The sequence below is a fragment of the Tachyglossus aculeatus genome, chromosome 3, assembly GCF_015852505.1.
Source record: "Tachyglossus aculeatus isolate mTacAcu1 chromosome 3, mTacAcu1.pri, whole genome shotgun sequence".
Classification (NCBI taxonomy): Eukaryota; Metazoa; Chordata; class Mammalia; order Monotremata; family Tachyglossidae; genus Tachyglossus; species Tachyglossus aculeatus.
Window position 1 is genome coordinate 52151240 of NC_052068.1, and position 20766 is coordinate 52172005.

The 20766-nt window shown below is 42.2% G+C and overlaps 1 protein-coding gene across 22 annotated transcripts in view; it reads left to right on the forward strand.

Annotated features, from left to right (window-relative positions):
* Nucleotides 1–20766, forward strand: part of ANK3 (ankyrin 3) — a 710530-nt gene that overhangs the window by 355514 nt on the left and 334250 nt on the right. For 19 of the 22 annotated variants that reach the window (XM_038743724.1, XM_038743733.1, XM_038743729.1 and 16 more), the window contains exon 1: nt 11902–12477. The exons of 2 other annotated variants lie outside the window; for them this stretch is intronic. In XM_038743724.1, the coding sequence (XP_038599652.1) occupies nt 12364–12477 (114 nt within the window). In that variant the 5' untranslated portion in view covers nt 11902–12363. Of the gene's footprint in view, nt 1–11901; nt 12478–20766 lie in introns of those variants that run through there. One more of the 22 variants, XM_038743748.1, reaches the window with a different exon arrangement.

A 20766-nucleotide genomic window follows, 5' to 3' on the forward strand; every position in this document is an offset into this window, starting at 1 on the left:
GGAGAGCCTTGAAGCCCAGGGTGAGGAGTTTCTGCCTGATGCACAGATTGATTGTTAGCCACTGGAGATTTTTGAGGAGGGGAGTAACATGCCCAGAGCATTTCTGGACAAAGACAACCCGGGCAGCAGCATGAAGTATGGATTGAAGTGGGGGGAGACACGAGGATGGGAGATCAGAGAGAAGGCTGATGCAGTAGTCCACATGGCATAGGATGAGAGCTATGGGCATTTGGGGACTCTGCCACATCTGTTGTGTAACTTTGGGCCAGTCACTTAACTAGCCCGAAGCAGCGTGGCTCAGTGGAAACAGCACGGGCTTTGGAGTCAGAGATCATGGGTTCAAATTCCGGCTCTGCCAATTGTCAGCTGTGTGACTTTGGGCAAGTCACTTAACTTCTCTGGGCCTCAGTTACCTCATCTGTAAAATGGGGATTAAGACTGTGAGCCCCCTGGGGGACAACCTGATCATCTTGTAACCTCCCCTGCGCTTAGAACATTGCTTTGCACATAGTAAGCGTTTAGTAAATGCTATTATTATTATTATTAACTTCTCCATCTCTGTTCCCTCATCTGTACAATGAGGAGTAAGACTGTGAACCCCATGTGGGACATGGACTGCATCCAACTTGATAAGCTGTATCTACCCCAGCACTTAGTACAGTTTTTGGTCCATAGTAAGCACTTAACAAATACTATTTTTTTTTAAAAAAAAAACAGGCTCTGAGATTTTCATACAGGGAAAGAAATACCTATTTTACCCACTAAAGTGCTAAAAATCAAGAATGTGTTGCAAGACTATTTGAACAACCTTGTATTATATTCTACATTTTCTTTAAATGCAGTTCCAGGAAATTCAGAAGCACTCCTTTTTATCAGTTCTCTTGTTATTTTCTTGGAAAACAGAGTTCTGCCAAAAAAAAAAGCCCTCATAATTTTGGAAGTTTGAAAGGTTTTTTGTTTTTGTTTTGTTTTTTTTACCCCGATAGTTTGTTAAGTCTTCCAGAAAGTAGACCTCTCAGAGGATAAATATTCCCATAACTTCTAGGTTGTTTTATGTAGTATAGTATAGTATAGTATATAATAGTATAGTAAATTAAATGCAATGGTCAAAATATTTCAATAACAAATCTTTTCAAGTTTTGGCTATTTTGAAGTCACAATTGTTTGCAGATATAATTTAGAAGGCAAATACCACAAACCAAGAAAAGCAGCATGGCCTAGTGGAAAGAGCACAGGCCCAGGAGTTAGAGGACCTGGGTTCAAACCCCAGTTCCTCCACTTGTCCGCTTTGTGACTTTGGGCAAGTTACTTAACTTCTCTGTACTGCAGTTGCCTGATCTGTAAAATGGGGATTAAGACTGAGCCCCATATGAGACATGGACTGTGTCCAAACTGATTAGCTCGTATCTACCCCAGTGTTTAGTATACTGCCTGGCATATAGTAAACACATAGCAAATACCATTAAAAAAACCCAACAGAAAGCTGCCAGATGTCAGCCATCACCCCTTCAGAGTCCTCCTAAAATCTTCTCTCTTCTAGGAAGGCTTTTCCAATTAATCCTCCAGCCGCACAGCACTTATGAACATGTCCTGCTTCCCCTATCCATAATGTATTTTAATGTCTGTTTCCCCGACGAGATTGTAAGCTCTTGAAGGCAGGGCATAGGTCCATCAACTTTTTTGCACTCTCCCAAGTACATAGTACAATGCTCTGCCCACAGTAAATGCTCAGTGAATACCACGTGTTGATTGATTGATCGATTGAAGAGAAGATACTTTTCTGGACTGTAAATTTATTTAGATAATGGTTTGTCTTGTGGCAGTTACGCTGTTTCAAGGCACTAGTTACCTTATAAGCTTACTGAGAAGAACGAATATTTCCATAAACTAGGGCAGTTTGATGAATGGAAACAAAAATATGATTCTAGGCTGTCCAGGCATTCCTCTGTGGGATTTGTGACCATCTCTGATGTGACAAAGAACCTCAGCCTTGATTTTGTACCTGTTTTTTTTTCTCCATTGCTTTCAGTTGGGTAATAATTATGATATTTAGGAAGAAAGAGAGTTATGTTAATCCCAAGGGCTGGTCAGCCTGAAGGTGACTTCATGATTCGACAATTAACATTCATTGTTCAGCGAAGGGAACCGCCACTTTTTCAACTCATTTCTTATTCCTCCTCTCCTTCCTCATTCTTTTAAATCTTAAAATGAATTAAGGCATTTAACTAAATGGAGGAACCTGGATTGTTTCTCTGACCTCTTCCCTGGTCCATTATAATTCTGCTTGTGCTCTATACCCTTCCAAAATTTTCATTACTTTTAATTTAAGCCAGTGCATGAATGAAAGATTAACAAATGTTCATCAAGCAGCTTGGTGTAGTAGATAGAGCACGGGTCTGGGAGTCAAAAGTTCATGGGTTCTAATCCTGGCTCCGCTACTTTTCTGCTGTGTGACCTTGGGCAAGTCACTTCACTTCTCTGGGCCTTAGTTACCTCATCTGCAAAATGGGGATCGAGACTCTGAGCCCATGTGGGACAGGAACTGGGTCCAACCTGATTTGCTTGTATCCACCCCAGGGCTTAGTACAGTGCCTGGCACATAGTAAATGCTTAACAAATATTATTATTATTATTAGTAATAATAATAGTAATAATGAATGGTGGGCAGAATATTGAGAGAAAACACAGATTTATGATGAAGTATGTTTTTCTCTAATTCCACAGTTTTTAAACTGGTAGAATTTAGTATTATTGATTTAAATTGAATGGAGATTTCAATTGTTCAGTGATTTGCAGTAATGCATCTTCATGATATAGATGTTATTTTTTATGTTGTTCAAGAAAAACATTTATGTGAGTGATAATCATCATAATATTCTCTCCATTTATGGCCCGGGGTAAACCGTCTGATACTATGAACTATTACCGTAGAAGGATTTGATCAGGGATTCTCGTTTATGCTTATCCTTTTTCTTTTGTTCTGATGCTTTGTGATTCATTATTACAATCTCAACAGAGTTCAGGTTAATGAATCTTGAGTAAATAATTTACTCTTCCCCTAATGATACTTAGAAGAAAAAAGTCCACCATGGGCAAAAAGATGAAATGGGTGAAGAGCTGTCAAGCAAAGAGGCAGGAAAAACAGGTCATTAGGGACACTGTGGTGACATTGTTCAACTTGACCCCGAATTACTTTAATAACTTACTGGGGTGGTCATGACCTCCAACAGGTCATTAGGGACACTGTGGTGACATTGTTCAACTTGACTCTGAGTCACTTTAGTAGCCTACTGGGGTGGACATGACCTCCAGTAAATCCATCAATAGTATTTATTAAGTGCTTATTATGTTCAGAGCCCTGTACTAATCACTTGGGAGAGTATAATACAACAGAATTAGCAGACATGTCCAGGAGAGGACAGTGTCAGTGGAGCCGAGGTTGGATAAGGTTTCCAGGAGAAAGGGGTAGGCAGCTGAGAGGTCAAGAAGGATTAGGATGGAATAGAAGCTGGTAGACTTGGCAATCCTTTGTCGAGAGAGAGAGCAGTTTCTGTGGAGCTAAGGGTATGGTAGCCAGATTTAGGGGGTCAAGGAGAGAATTGGAGGAGAGGAACTTGAGATGGTGGATATAGAGAGGAATGGTAGGAAGGAGATGGAGCAATAACTGGATGGAGCCGTGGGGGCAAGGGATAGGGGAGACATGGGCATATTTGAAAGCAGTGGGGAAGAAGCCATTGGAGAGCAAAAGGTTGAAGAAGGTGGTTAGGGAGGGACGGCTGGAGGGGCCAAGTGTTTTGATAAGGTGTGAAGGGATGGGGTTGGATGCACAGGTGGTGGGGGTAGATTTTGAGGGAAGGCAGATCTTCTCTTGAAATACTGTTGGGAAAGATGGAAGAGTTGAAAAAGGGCAGGAAGAGGGAGGGTCTGGAGAGGGGCAGGGGAGATTTTAGAGAGATTCATTCATTAGTATTTATTGAGCGCTTACTGTGTGCAGAGCACTGTACTAAGCGCTTGGAAAGTACAATTCGACAACAGAGACAATCCCTACCCAACAAAGGGCTCACAGTCTAGAAGGGGGAGACAGACAACAAAGCAAAACAAGTAGACAGGCATCACTAGCATCAAAATAGTCAGCCAGGGATGGCCACACCTGATGGTTTCAATTTTCTCAGTAAAATAGGGGCAAGAGATGGAAGAGGCTGGGGGATAGGGGTTTTGGGAGAGAGTTAAAAAGACAAAGTATTTTGTTGTTAACAATCCAGAACTGGGCTTACATTCTTCGTATTGACATTCTGTTTGGGAGGCAGCAGAGGCCATGGTTATTGGAATTTTCTCAGAATCTCTCCTGTTAAATCTGTGACAGGGCTGGGGCCTCACACTTTCCCTCCTTCACACCTTGTGAAGGTGGTAAGTGCCCAAGAGTCTCTGCACTGAGTCATCTAGGAGGGCCAAGGGGTAACATCCTCTCTGTCATGAGTCAGTCATGGAAAATATCAAAAAGTGTTAATTTGTAGGTTTGGATTTGTCTTGAGGACCACTCCTACACTGAACCTTCACCCAAATACCGTATTCCTTCATCCCATCCTCCTCTCTTTCTCCTTCTCACCTTACTTTCCTCGCCCCACCCTCTCTTCTCCCCCCCAACCCCCAAACTGTGATTTCAGATCAGACAAAGGGGGAGTCACGATTTCTTCATTTCTCATTTCATGATTTTTCCACTAAGCCACAAAGCAGCATGGCTTAGTGGAAAGAGCATGGGCTTGGGAGTCAGAGGTCATGGGTTCTAATCCTGGCTCCACCACTTGTCAACTGTGTGACTTTGGGCAAGTCACAACTTCCCTCTGCTTCAGTTACCTTATCTGTAAAATAGGGATGAAGACTGTGAGCCCCCTGAGGGACTGATCACCTTGTAACCTCCCCAGTGCTTAGAACAGTGCTTGGCACTTAGTAAGCGCTTAACAAATGAGGGAATGAAGTAAAGACCTGAGGGCTGGATTCCCCAGCCCCAGTTTAAGCCATGAACATTTGGAGATGAATAATAATGATAATAATAGTATTTGTTAAACACTAACTAGGTGCCAAGCACTGTTCCAAGCCTGGGGTATATACAAGGTAATAGCAAGGTAATAGACTTGTATCTACCCCAGGCTTGGAACAGTGCTTGGCACCTACTTAGTGTTTAACAAATACCATTATTATTATTATTCATCTCCAAATGTTCATGGTCTAAACTGGGGCTGGGGAATCCAGCCCTCAGGTCTTTACTTCATTCCCTCATCGCCCCCCATATTAGACCAAAGCAAAGAAGCAGCTGGCGGTTGTTGTGGCCAGCTGGCTCCTCTTCCAGGACTGAGGTCACAATGTGTCTGTTGCTCAGATAGATGTATGAGGGGGTCAAGCAGAGGAGCATGACAGCTGCCCCTTGGAAAGCCCTGATTTATCCAGAGTGGAGCAACCGCAGGACTTGTTCAGCTCTCAACCACATTTAAGTGCACACCGTCAGCTGGGTCCCCTTTAGATATGAAGGAAAAAGCAATTTCAGGGACATAGAAGGATGGAAAACTTCTTTGGGGTCCTAGAATTCAGTGTAGTGTTTTTCTTATAGCTTTCTTTCATTAGAGGTAAAAAAAAAAAAAAGACACCACCCCCCACAAAAAAAACCCTCCATCTCTCTCTTATTCTGTTGCTGCAGTGCTTTCAAAGAAACCAAATAAGGGTGAGCCGTGATCACTTACCATCTCACTGAAGCATAAACTATCTCCTTTTTCTATGGTATTTGTTAAGTGCTTACTATGAGCCAGGCACTGTGCTAAACTCTGGGGTAGACACAAGATAATCAGATTGGACACATTCTATGTCTCACATGGGGCTTACATTGTTAATCCCTATTTTGCAGATGAGGTACTATGTACTAAACGCTGGGGTAGATACAGGCTAATCAGATTGGAAACAGTACATGTCCTGCCTGGGGCTCACAGTCTTAAACCCCATTTTATGGATGAGGGTACTGAGTCACAGATCATTTAAGTGACTCGCCGAAGGTCACACAGCAGACAAGTGGTGGCGCCAGGATTAGAACCCAGGTCTTTCTGAGCCGCAGGTCTGTGCTCTTTCCTAGGCCGCACGGCTTCTCATCTTCTTAAATATGAAGCCTGACGGGTATTCCCATGCAAAGTTTTGGGATCATCTCTCTCTATTTTGGAGACAGGGTATTTCTCTGTCTCTCAACTTCATACAATATCTCTGCCAAACACAAAGCCTTTCTAAGTTTCTCCCTCTTTATAATCCTTCATTGGTATTTAACACTTGAGCATTGTACTGAGCACTTGGGATAGTACGATACAGAAAATTTGGTAGATACATTCGTGGCCCACAGCATGAAATCCCAGCATCACTAGTCCATATTGTAGGGAGTGTTACCCTTAAACGTTGCTACAATTCAGATGATTATGGTCACCTCGGTTCAACTGCTTTTGGTGTTCTAAGACCCTAAAGATTGTTTCAGGTTATTAATGGACTGAAGAAATACTAAAGTCTTGGCTTACATTACTGGACAGCTTTGCCTGCCAAAATTTAGAAAGTGTTGGCTGAGCCTTCTAAATGCCATAAAACACTTCAGTGAATTATTTTAATTACAATTGAATTAGATATTTAGCTGTATATTATTGAATAAGAAATTTAGCACATTCTTCCAGGTGAGCAAATGGGAAAAGCGTTTTGCCTGTGGTTTGTGGATACTTGTTCATGATTCACCGTGCCTTAAGGACCTGGCTGTCCAGCTCAGAAACAGCAATTTAATGGAAAACTTTTGGGAGGGGAAGGAGAAAGGGGGAAGTTGCCAAAATTGAGCCATTCCAGAGAATCATCTCAAAAATGTTGGAGGATCACTGGGGTAAGCTGTCACAGAACTCACCTTTCAGATTACTGTGTAAACTGAGAAAAAATGTAGTAGCTCCTCTACTGAGGCTCTTGAAAATGAGGGTTGTCATAATAATTATTGTAATGATGGTTATTAAGTGCTTACAAGGTGTCGGAAACTGTGCTAAGCTTTGGGATCAATACAAAATAATCCTCCTTTGGGATGTATTTTGCAACTCTGGATGAAGATGGGGTAAGGGATGGGGTGGGTGAACTCTCAAAATCCTTTCCAGACTAATAGTGCTCTGATTCTTGGTAGAATAATTATTCATTTTGGCAATATGATACACTTAAAGCTTTTATGGGAGGATTTCTTTCTAGCAGCACCATTGGAAATAAGCCTTACATAGTGTTTGCATTAAGTTTCTCTTGTACCTAGTACATATTGGACTATCTGTGTCCACTGGACTGCCCTATTTAATTGCTAGCACTTTGGAGAATATGTCTGCAGCTTTCATTTCAGTCATGTGTTTAAGGAACCTAAACACACAGTATACCCAGGTATCCTGTAATTCAGGTGTTGCCTTCTTGCAACAGTCCACTCGAAGGAAAACTCGTGCTGTAGGATTCATTGTGTTCAATGCTATGTCAGTGCACATGCACACAAAATTTCTTCTGATGCCACTGTGCGCTGTGTGCCAAAGAGGACCTGGGTTCTAATTCTGGCACTGCCACTTACCTGCTGTGTGACCTTGGGCAAGTCACTTAACTTCTCTGTGCCTCAGTTTTCTCAGTTGTAAAATGGGCATTTAATACCTGTTCTCCCTCCTACTTAGACTGGGAGCCCCATGTGGGACCTGATTATCTTATAAGTACCCTAGCGCTTAGTACAGTGCTCGGCACATAGTAAGTACTTAACAAATACCACAATTATTATTAATTATTGTTAAAGAGATTCCTGTTTCCAGTGGTTATTCCCTAATTCCAAAAGAGCTTTTGTGTCAAAATGTGTAGTGAAAACAGAGGTCATGACCAGACCATGCCTTCTGCAGCAAGGCGGTTATCGTTAATTATGATGGGAACCCTTTGCACCATCCCAAATAAATACCCTTTTCTCGCCTGGTTCCAAAGTTATTTGGGAGTGAATGTGCTCAGCTTGTTATGGTATCTGTTAAGCACTTACTATATGTCAAGCACTATTCCAAGCACTGAGGCAGATACAAGTTATACAAAGTCCCTGTTCCATATGGGCCTCAATCAATCAATCATAGTTATTGAGCACTTACTGAATGCAGAGTACTGTACTAACCGCTTGGGAGAGTACAGTATAACAGAGTTAGTAGACCAACAAGTTTACAGTCTAGAGCCTCACAGTGTAAGCAGAAGGGAGAATAGGTATTGAATCTCCATAACACAGGGCTTGTGTTCTTGAATCCCAAAATAAAGAACAGTCTTGGTTCTGTCATTCTCACCCCATGACCAATATGGCACACATGCATACAATCTTCCTTTGACATCATGCAGCCCTGTATCCAGGCAGGGATGCTTGGTCAGAAGAACATTCCCTAGTTCTGCCATCACTTTCTGTACAAAATACAGTTTCTGATAGAGGTGGTAGATCACAGGCCTAGGAGTCAAAAGGACATGTGTTCTGGCTTGGCCATTGGATGGCTGTGTGACCTTGGGTAAGTCATTTCACTTCTTTGTGCCTCAGTTATCCCAACTATAAAATGGGGAATAAAAACCTCTTATGGGACATGGACTTTGTCCAGCACAATTAGCTTGTATCTACCCCAGCGCTTAATATAGTTCCTGGCATATAGAAAGTGCTTAAAAAATAACAAAAAATGAAACTGTAAGTACTAAAGTGATTATCATGTGTCTTCCTCAGTGCTTAGTGCAGTGCCTGGCACATAATAAGCACTTAACAAATGATATTTTTTTTAAAAAAAAAGAGTGTTAGATTATTGTGCCTCAATGTTTAACATGGTCTTTTTTCAGATAGCCTTTAAAAAGTCCACACATGGAGCATAGCCCTTCACCGGCATGCAGTGCCTCATGATGATGTTCAATCAATCAAACCATGGTATTTATTGAGAACTTACTGTGTGCCCAACACTGTACTAAACACTTGGGAGAGTACAGTAGAGGAGAGTTGGTAGAATGTTCCCTGCCCATAAGGAGCTTACAGTCCAGAGGCGGTATGGTCACCAATTTATGGAGTTCCATCCAGTTTGCCCAGAATCAACCCCAAACTAGAATCAGACCTCAGTGGTCTCACTTCCACTACTACATTGCATATCCTGTTGGGTCCCTGTGAACTCAGACACTGGGTCTGAGCCACACAGCTCAATGGCAGTAGCTGTGGCAGAGGGTTCTGGGTACTGAAAGTTAATCTACCAGATATAAAAACATCTGGTACGGTATTGGTCCTGGATGAGGGCAGGGAATGTCTACCACCTCTATTATATTGTACTCTCCTAAGTGCTTAGTACAGTGCTCTGCACACAATAAATGCAGTAGGGACCATTGCTTGATTGATGGATAGCGAAAGAGAACATTTAGAGAAGAAATAAGTAGACAAATCAACTTAATGTCTTTCTTGAGAAGTTCATAAGTGTTTTGATCAGAACCAGGTTTATCATGATTATCATTTCAATTATTATTATCATTGCATTTATTAAGTACTTACTCTGTGTGCCAAGGTCTGCATTAAGTGCTAGGGTAGATTCAAGATAATCAGGTCAGACACAGTCCCTGTGCAACACAATGTCTGAGGGCGAGGGAGAAAAGATACTGAATCCCGGTTTTACAGATGAGGAAACTGAGGCAAAGGGAAGTGACTTGGGAAGGGAAGTTTCCCTTCCCTCCCTTCCCTTCCCTCCCTCTGTTTCCCTTCCCTCAAAGGGAAGTGACTTGCCCAGGGTCAACCAGCAGGTGAGTGGAAGAACCGAGATTACATCCTAGATCCTTTGGCTCACAGGTCCGGGCTTTTCTAGTAGGCCATGCTGGTCTTTCATGATCCTCATATCTGTACTCTCGTAGTTATGGGGCACACTCTTGCTGACGAAGACTCCTCTCTGTTTCAGTGCTCCCTATCATTCCTGTTTCCTGGAATGCAGAAATCTGTTTGGGTGGGTGGAAGTAAGTATGTTCACAGAACTCACCGATGTCCATATGGGAGGGAGAGCCACCCAGGGGCTAGTAGCAGCCAGGCATCTGTTAGCCTGGAACCGTCTTCATATTTTAAAATAGGAGACATTGGTTGAGGACAAAGGTGCAATTCGAGGGAATCATCATGGGAGCGGGTGGTGGGAGAAGAGGATGCCCAAAGCTAGTCACGATGATTCTCCCATTGCCCCATGCTGCTCCATGACTCCATTCTCTTCTTCCTTCCTCATCCTTGCCTACTTTCTGCTCTCCCTTCATGCACTCACTAACTCCCACCCACCCCTAACCTAGGGGAAGCAGCATGGCCTAGTGGATAGAGCTCAGGCCTGGAGTCAAAAGAACCTGGGTCCAAATCCTGGCTCTGCCACTTGTCTGCTGTGTGTCCTTGGGCAAGGCACTTCACTTCTCTGTGCCTTAGTTACCTCATCTGTAAAATGGGGATGAAAACTGTGAGCCCCATGTGGGACAGAGACTGAGTCCAAACTGATTAGCTTGTCTCTACCCCAGCACTTAGAACACTACTTGACAAATAGTAAGCACTAAGCAAATACCAGGTTTATTATCATTATTACCAAAATCCATTTTAGAGTTTTGCCAAGCAAAGGTAGAAACAGACACTTACTTTGTGATGCATGCCACAGAAGGGAGTTCAATCTGCCTTTCGTGTCAGATAACTGTTGGTTTCTGGATTATTATACATTGACTTCTGAGTCAAGAGGAATTATCTGACGGCATGGAGGCTGCCCTGATCATGTTCTCTCCTTGAAGAGCTTGCCCATGTGAAAGCAGCTGAAAGTCGTGGTTCTAGCCAAGATCAATCTGAAGAGTGAGCTGGTTTCATGATGACCTGCAGTGTCCTTCCTTCTCAGTGGCAGAATGGGATGGATCATTGGAAACCTTGGAAAATACCTTGGAGGAGGCAATGGGGTTTCTTCTCTTTATTTCATAAACTAGTTCTAGAGGAGACCCAGTGAAAAACCCCATGTGATCAAGCCTTTGAATTTTACGGTTGCAAGCCAATAGACCCAACAAGCTTGGTCTGCATTGCAAAATCACATGCCCCAGCACAGGCAGCAGTGAACTTTCAATGGCTGGAGCATACCAAATGTTGTTTGAGAATCTGAGCAATTTCTGCTGGGATTTCTCTGAGATATCAATATGACAGTATTTAAATATGATATTAAATTGCAAGACAATAAAAGCTTTTTCTAAAGAAAAATCCTATTTTTTTCCACATCATGGGGAAGAGATATCCTTATTTCTTTTTTTTCCCCCCACAATGTTGCACCCCAGTAGAAACTCCCACAGGACTAAGATTCTGCTGCTATTTTACCTTCCATCATGAATATTCAGAAGCTGCAGTCATTGAGGACTCAGGTGGTGGAAAGAGTAAGATGATTGAAAGAAGCCTTGCTGTGAAAGCCCAAAACTACATTTTTGATTACATTTTTCACTACATGGAAATAGTAATTGTCATCCAAATTTCTCATTCTCAGGCCTTGTTGAGAGAATGGTACTAGGACCTTTGTATGAATTAGTTGTCTGTTCTACACACTAACATGATCACATCTATTCGTATGATGTGTTGGAATAAGTCTGGTTTTTTTTTTTCAATGAGACAACAGGGCTTTCTGTAGTCCTAGCCTTCAAAAAGCACTGGATTGATAATCTGGCATAAAGGACACACTGTTAGGGAGCAATGCATGTATTGTTTCCTACATAATGCAGTCGGGGTCTCCGTAGCAAAATGAATTATTTTATTTTATTTTTTTGTCACCATCAGCAGTTAACCTAAAGTAGGAACTGCTCCATTCCATTTTAGGTTAAACGACTCCCTATGCAAAACCAGCGGTGAGGTACAAATTGCCACACTGTCCTCTTTTCAAGTGTTTTAAAATAGATTTTCAGAATTAGGGTTAAATCTGTGCTGGTGCCTGTGTGGCTTCCCCTGATTTTTTTTCCTGTGGAAGCGCATCCTTTGCGGTATTCCCCCTTCAGCAGAATCACTTAGACACTTCCAGCTGGTGGCCAGGGATACAGCCATAGTACAGCTTTCTCCGTCCCAGCTGTCTTTTTCATTCCGTTCAGTGCATTATGATGGCTGGACGATTTTCTGAAGGCTCAGGTACAAGAAGGTGTAGGATGAAATCCGAGGACGGGCATTTTCATTGTTAACCCTCGGCTACCTCAGCATCTTGGCCATTTGACTGTCTTCCCCTTCCGAGGCAAAGATTTCTTTCCAGTGTTGCGAATGCTGCTTGAAGGCTGAATTAAGGTGCCCGAGGAGACCACCTTTTGCAAGAAAACATTGATTCAGGGAATTTTTAACACACTATGGCTCATGCAGCATCGCAGTTAAAGAAAAACAGGGATTTAGAGCTCAATCCTGAAGAAGAGAATGAGAAGAAAAAGAAGCACAGGAAACGGTCCCGGGATCGGAAGAAAAAGGTATCTCTCACTCTCTCTGTAACAGGGTTCCTATTGTTTTAATTTCCTTATATCTCAGGGGCACTGCGGGTGATTTTTATATGTTTGACCTGAGTCTGGGAAAGAGAGGGCTAGGAGGTGATAAAGAACCATCGTAAAAGGCCACTGTGAGGGTTTGCAATGAAATGGAATGTTTTGTCCTCTCTGTTGGATGATTGCGGTGATGATGCAGAAGGTGTGCACTCATTGCACATAGAAATTCGGTCATGTTACCATGTCACAGAAATGTGTTCTAGGGAGTTCAAACAGTACCTCCACAATGATTTCAAGGTTAAATGTACAGTGCTGAGCAAGGCATGTTGAGATTATGGAAGAGCTAGTTTTTGTACCTCTTCTAAATCAACCTCATGGAGAGCAATCAGGCTTTGTGCAGGAAGGGTGATCATGTAGGTCCTTACATTTGGAGGAGAAATAGCACTTTGGGCTTTTGTTTCTTATTTTCAAAAGGTGCATTTGTTTGGAAATTGTAATGGTACCAATCTGTTGGAAGCAACTTTCTTTTGTTGGGATCACTGAGGTATTCCTGTCTGGAATGCCCAAATTCTGGGGACACCAGGAGACCTGCAATCTTCAGCACAGTGATTGTTGTGGAACTGAGATTGGATCATGCTGGGGTTCTATTGTTTCTCCAAGTTGGTGGGGGGCGAGGGGGAGAATTTTCTAGGTCAGTGGTGTTATGTTACAAATGGAGAGTCTTGATTAAGTGACTGATGGCTTTGCCCTTAGAATGTGACACCTATCTGCCAGTTCTGAGGAAAAGGCCCTTGAGTAGTTCCGACATTGGTGACAATTAATAAAAATGGAATGAAAATCCGTGATTTGAAAACAGAAGTGAGAGCATGAAGCATTTTATGTGTCTTTGTGAAATCCCCTAGGGGATAGATAATCTCAATTGGCTTTGACCAGTGAGGCATGAGCATCCTAACTGACATGTAGATTTCTTTCCCCATATGAGCATCTCGAGTTGGAACTCTTCTCAGCATTCTTTTGCCTTTTCCCTCCTTTCTTAAGAAATGTTAAGGAGAAACATGAGAGAAGAAGCCCTTTAGGCTTTTGTTACATAGCACACTTTAAAAAGACAAATTGCAAGAGAGGCTTTTGGGTGTACTGCGGCATGTTAAATATAGATAGGCTCCACTCAGTTATACATATAAATATTCCTCGAATATATCCCGGCAAAAGCCTACAATCAAATTAAAATTATCTGTATGGGGGAGATTTCTAAGTCTTCTCCTGCAGAGCTGTTAGAGAATTACCACATTTTGGTCTAATTTTATTGGGTTAGGTATGTACATGGCTATGTGACTCTCAACTTTTCTCCTTCCCCTCCCCCATGGCTTCTGCTCACAGTGAGTCTGTCCCTACAAGGAAGAAAATGGCATGGCTTATTTACATTTATGAGCTATGTTGCAAGGGCAGAGTGTTACCACCCACATTCCCAATGTATACAATGCTAGTAAATTTGATCAGGTTTACACTGAACAATAGTCTAAATCACCCACACTGATGCTGCTGCTGCTGCTGCTGCTGCATTGTGTGTGTGTGTGTGTGTGTGTGTGTGTGTGTTTTAATTTAGACTGGAGCAGATTTGGAAGAGATACTTTGGCAGCTCCTTGATCCAGAAGTCTGAAACAACTGCTCTGTGGACAGAAATATTTTACTATTGAAAGGAACTTTTAGCAACTGGGATGGAACATAGAAAAATATCAATTCATCTGCCTTCATTTTGCTGGTGGTTTTCAATATTTTATTTATGGAAGTTCTGTTAGCATATACCAGAAAGATATCATCTCTGAGTATCTTCATATCTGAGGTACTGACTGATCTTTAGCTCTCTTTTAATGTAGGGATAGTCGCCAACCAACTTTAGAGTTTAGATTCTTTAAAAAAAAATGCAGGTTCTTTCCCAAATGCAGAAGCAGTTGTTGAATTAGTGTCTCTGCAGACCCAGGTCAGTCATTCTGTAACGGAGATACCCTTCAGGATCTTTATCCTATACTTTGAGTCCAATTAAAAAGATGTCTAATATATGGGAATAGTTTTCTTTATGGGCCATCATTACTTTTTTTCATGCTCTAAGGACTACTCATGACCCTACTCTGCATCCTAACCCTGAGACCAGACACTAACTCCATGGGTTCATTTTTCGAAACAAGTATTATTCATCTATTACACTCCCAAGGCTAACTCTACCACATCTTATACAAGACCATCCATCCTCCAGGGCCTTTCCAGCCCCATAAAAACCACAAGTGCTGACATCCCTGGATTATCTTCCCCAGTAAGAGTGATCCTCACTCAGATCTGGGCACATGCAGAATGAGTACATCCTTTCCCTGCCAACCCAGGGCAGAAGTAGCCAGCAAGCATCCATCACCTGGAGGAAATGTTTTCATGCTTAGAAGAAATGTCGCTGCTTTGTGCCACGTTAGCTCTGGATGTGTGTTAAAGCTATCGGATGCTTTTTGAGGATCCATTAAACCTTCATTTATCTCTGTTCTCTGGGCTAATGACAATTACTGTAAGTGAATAACGGGAAAGCAGGACAGCTAAATTTTAGGAGCTCAAATAGCTGCCTTTAACAGGTCTAGTATGAGAGTTTCCTCTGCCTCAAAACCTATGGATAACAATTTTTCTCCAGTTGCCCAGAATAGAAATGTCAAATCAGAGTAGTAGTAGCACCAGCATTTATCAAGCGCCCACTTAGTGGGGTTCACTGTGCTAGGGGCTTTAGAAGAACAAAACACAGCTTGGAGGCATATTCCCTTCCCTCAAGGAACTTAAGGAAGCAGAGAATGTTTTATGCAGTTTCTATATTTAAGAAGCTGATCATGTGACTTCTCCAGTCAGCTCCTCATACTGGGCTTGTTGTGGGCAGGGAATGATGATGGTGAGCAGGGAATGATGATGATGACTGTGGTATTTGTTAAGTGCTTACTGTGTTCCAGGCACTGTACTAAGCGCTGAGGTGGATATAAGCAAATTGGGTTCGACACAGTTTCTGTCCCCCATGGGGCTCTCTGTCTCAATCCCCTTTTTACAAATGAGGTAACTGAGGCACAGAGAAGTGAAGTGAGTTGCCCAAGGTCACACAGCTCCTAAGTGACAGAGCTGGGATTAGAACCCACCACCTTCTGACTCCCAGGCCTGTTCTCTATTACACTGTGCTGCTTCTCTGTTATATCTGTTATATTATTATATTGTACTCTCCCAAGCACTTAGAGAAGCAGTGTGGCTCAGTGGAAAGAGCACGGGCTCAAAGGTCATGGGTTCAAATCCTGGCTCAACCAATTGTCAGCTGTGTGACTTTGGGCCAGTCACTTAACTTCTCTGTGCCTCAGTTATCTCATCTGTAAAATGGAGATTAAGACTGTGAGCCCCCTGAGGGGCTGATCACCTTGTAACCTCCCCAGTGCTTAGAACAGTGCTTTGCACATAGTAAGGGTTTAATAAATGCCATTATTATTATTATTATTAGCACGAGGCTCTGCATGCAGTAAGCATTCAGTAAATACGATTGGCTAACTGTGCAGCCCCTCACACCATAATTTATCATCTGACTAGACATTTATAGAATTTCCAAAAACTTTTTTGGTCACACAATGATATTGGCTCAATGGTCACGCACTGCAGGCAATTAAGTTTCATTGGTCTGTCTCAAAGTGTGATAGAATCATCTCAAAATATTCCGATGTGAACTTAAGCCCTTAGTACAGTCCTCTGCACGTAGTAAGCACTCAGTAATTGATTGATTATCTGCAGAAGTATGAAGAAGGATGGGTCAGGGTTTGGAGTATTCTGAATGTGTGGAGTCTTCAAAATCAGGCTGTATGTCTCCAAAGGAGTTACTTTCTATCATGTTTGTCTCTGGCCCTGCTGGGCAACAGATTTTGATCCTATTTACCTCCTTCTTTGTTTGAATTGTCTGGAAGAAGAAAGGGACCATCAGAGAAATCATTGGAAGAAAACTATGCAGTAATCTGATTGCCCTCTGACTTGTTTCCCAGGATCACCAAGTATTGATTATATCCCCTTGGAGTGACTAATAATAATAATAATAATAATAATGGCATTTGTTAAGCGCTTACTATGTGCAAAGCACTGTTCTAAGCGTTGGGGAGGGGAAACAAGGTAATGAGTTGTCCCATGTGGGGCTCACAGTCTTAATCCCCATTTTATAGATGAGGTAACTGAGGCTCAGAGAAGTTAAGTGACTTACCTAAGGTCACACAGCAGACATGTGACGAAGCCGGGATTTGAACCTATGATCTCTGACTCTAAAACCCATGCTCTTTCCACTGAGCCACGCTGCTTCTCAATTACTAATAATTACTTGTTGACTGACTGACATTGTGTTTGATATAATTTTCATCTTCCTGCAACTTTGTTGCCAATCTAATTTCTTGAAAAGCTGTAAAGTTTTTTACTTAGACACTTTTCAATTTGCTATTTTAAGAACAATCTTGCACCAACCAGCAACAGCAAGATCAATATATGCATAGCTTCCACAGAAAGTATTCAGAATGTCCCCATGAGCTCTGCCACATTCATTTGGCTTTTAAAGAAATGCTTCTGTGTTGTGTTTATAAAACACTTTCTTTTTGCCATTTCACCTTTTCCCAACCTTTGATTTTGGGATGCCTTTTTTGTCTCTGATGAACTGGCTTAAGGTCCTAGCTTTCACTTGCTTCTGCTCTGGCCGTGAACTGATGTATCGGACAGTGTGATTTGCAGTTGGTCTCACTTGCAGTTGGCCAATACAGCCCCGTGCCTTTATTCCTGTTATTTTTATTTATAATAATAATAATTATGATAGCATTTATTAAGCACTTACTATGTGGAAAGCACGGTTCTAAACTCTCAGCCTCCATGTGCCTTGGCTCCTGCCTCCAGATCGTGTCCTCAGAATTGGGTTTTATAAGGCTCTTGGAGGAGAACATTCCTGCCCTAGAGCAATAGATGGAGGGAGCTAGGGGGCAACCCAGGGACCACCCGGTGACTCGCTCAGTAAGCTTATGGGGCCTGCAAACTTCCGCAAAGAACCTTTCCATTTGTGTCCTTTCGACACCATCCATTCTGTAATGTAAGTTCATTCATCCATTCAATTAATTCAGTCATATTTGTTGAGCATTTATTGTGTGCAGAGCCGGTTCTAAGCACTTGGAAAGTACAATTCGACAACATATAGAGACAATCACTACCCAACAACGGGCTCACAGACTAGAAGTGGGGGAGACATACAACAAAATAGAACAAGTAGACAGGCATCAATAGCATTACTATAAATACATAGAATTATAGATATATACATATCATTAATAAAATGAATAGAATAATAAATATGTACATATATGCACAAGTGCTGTGGGGTGGGGAGGGAGGGAGTCGGGGCGATGAGGTGGGGAGGAGGAGCAGAGGAAAAGAGGCTTAGTCTGGGAAGGCCTCCTGGAGGAGGTGAGCTTTCAGTAGGGCTTTGAAGGGGGAAGTATAATTGTTTGGTGGATGTGAGGAAGAAGGGCATTCCAGGCCAGAGGTAGGACGTGGGCCAGGGGTCAACGATGGGACAGGCGAGCATGAGGCAGAGTGAGAAGGTTAGCACCAGAGAGGCAGAGTGGGTGGGCTGGGCTGTAGGAGAAAAGGCAGGTGAAGTAGGAGGGGGCAAGGTGATGGAGAGTTTTGAATCAATCAGTCAATCAATTGTATTTATTGAGCACTTACTGTGTGCAGAGCATTGTACTAAGCGCTTGGGAAGTACAAGTTGGCAACATATAGAGAGAGTCCCTACCCAACAGTGGGCTCACAGTCTAGAAACAATAGTGAGGAGTTTTTGCTTGATATGAAGGTTGATAGGCAACCACTGGAGATTTTTGAGGTGAGGTGTGACACGCCCAAAGCATTTCTGTAGAGAGATAAGCCAGGCAGCAGAGTGAAGTGTAGACTGAAGTTATGTCTCCGGGTTGGCAAGCGGGTGTCCAGTAGTCTTTAGTGGCCAGTCATCATCTGTGTCCACCTTAAGGACAGAAGACAGGTAGTTAGAAGATCTGGTTTCTTTTCCCATGTCTGCATTTGGGCAAGTGATTAGTGAAACTTCTCTATACCCTTTCCTCTTCCCTTCCTTTTCTCTCCATCTTTTTATTTTCTTTCTTCTAATCTGTATGCAAAGGAATGTTTTAGGGTTTCAGTAGTCAAGGTCTGTAAACCTTTAAATGAAAGAAGCAATATGGCCACATGGAAAGAGCACAGGCCTAGGAATCAGTTTTTCTGGGTTGTAGTTCCAGCTATGCCACTGTTTTGTGACCCCTCTAGATAGTAAGCTCACTGTGGGCAGGGAATGTATTTATTGTTATAGTGTACTTTCCTGAGCACTTAGTATAGTGCTCTGCACACAGTAAGAGCTCAATAAACACAATTGACTGACCTTGGGCAAGTAACTAAACCTCTCTCTGCCTCAGTTTCCTTATCTGTAAAATGGGGATTCACTACTTTTCTCCCTTCTACTTAAACTGTGAACCCTCTGTAGGGCAGGGACTGTATCCAACCTAATTAGTTTGTATCTGTCCCAACGTTTAGAACAATGCTTGACATGTAGTAAGCACTTAATGAATATTATTATCACAATAATAATCACATTCATATTCTGGAAAAACAGGTGCTGGTTAATTGTCCATTACAAGTATACTGAACCGTATATTTATGGGAAAAACTCTATACAAAACTCCCCTTTTAGACTGTGAGCCCACTGTTGGGTTGGGACTGTCTCTATATGTTGCCAACTTGTACTTCCCAAGCGCTTAGTAGAGTGCTCTGCACACAGTAAGCGCTCAATAAATGCGATTGATTAATTGATTTAAATACAAGCATAAAATTGAATTCTGCTTCCATTAGCATTATAGGACTGAGTTTTGATTATGTTTTGTTTTTGAAACTTTGGATAGAAAAAAGTGGGAAAAAATAAACTACGTTTTGAAGAAACTGGTTAAAAAACCCCTATAACTTCATCCTCTTTTAAAGTAGATGTATCAAATAAAAAAGTGATTATTCCATGCTTCACATAAGAATTTATTTACACCCTCCTTAGCACTCATGTATATGTCATCATCAGTGGCATTTAACTGACCTCTTACGATATGCAGAACGCTGTACTAAGGGCTTGGGAGAGTACAAAACAATAGAGTTGGCAGATAAGGTCCCTGCCCACAATAAGCATAGTCTAGAGGAGGGAGGCAGACATTAAGTGCTGTGGGGCTGAGGGTGGGTAGAATATCCAGTGCTCAAAGGTTACAGATCTAAGTGCACAGATGACACAGAGGGAGAGGGAGCCAGGAAGAGCGGGCTTAATCAGGGAAGGCCTTTTGGAGGAGATGTGGCCTTAATGAGGCTTTGAAAGTTGGGCAGGGAGTTCCAGGCTGGGGAAAGTGGGAAAAGATTTGGCAGAGGGATAGATGAGATGGGGGCACAGAGAGTAAGATAGTGCCAGGGGAGTGAAGTGTGCAGACAGGGCTGTAGTAGGAGATCAGGGAGATGAGGTAGGATGGTGCCAACTGATTAAGTGCCTCAAAGCAAGTGATAAGTAGTTCTTGCTTGATGCAGAGGTGGAAGGACAGCCATTAGGGGTTCTTGAGGAGTGGGGAGACATCACCCTAAACTTGCTCCCTTTTGCTCTTCCCCCATCCCAGGCCCAAAAGCACTTATGTATATATCTGTCATTATATTTATTTGTATTGATTTTTGCCTCCCTCACTCTAGGCTGGTAAGCTCATTGTGGGCAGGGAATGTGTTTGTTGTTGTATTGTATTCTCCCAATCGCTTAGTAAAGTGCCCTGTGCACAGTAAGCGCCAATAAATATGATTGAATGAAGAATGAATGGACTGAATTTTTTTAGAAAAATGATCCATCCTGCAGAGTGATGTATGTAATTATGTAATTTATTTATAGTAATGTCTGTTTTCCCCCTGTGATGGTAAGCTCATTGTGGGCAGGGAATGTGTCTATTGTTGTATTGTACTCTACCAAGAACTTAGTACAGTGCTCTGCACACAGTAAGTGCTCAATAAATATGATTGAATGAATGAATGAATGACTGAAGTGGGGAAAGACAAATGCAGTGGTCGTCAGGATAGGATAAGTGCTTAGATCAGCATGGTAGCAGTTTAGATAGAGAGAAAAAGGCAGATTTCAGCAATGTTTTGAGGGTAGAACTGACAGGATTTGGTGACAGATTGAATCTGTGAGTTGAATGAGAGTGAGGT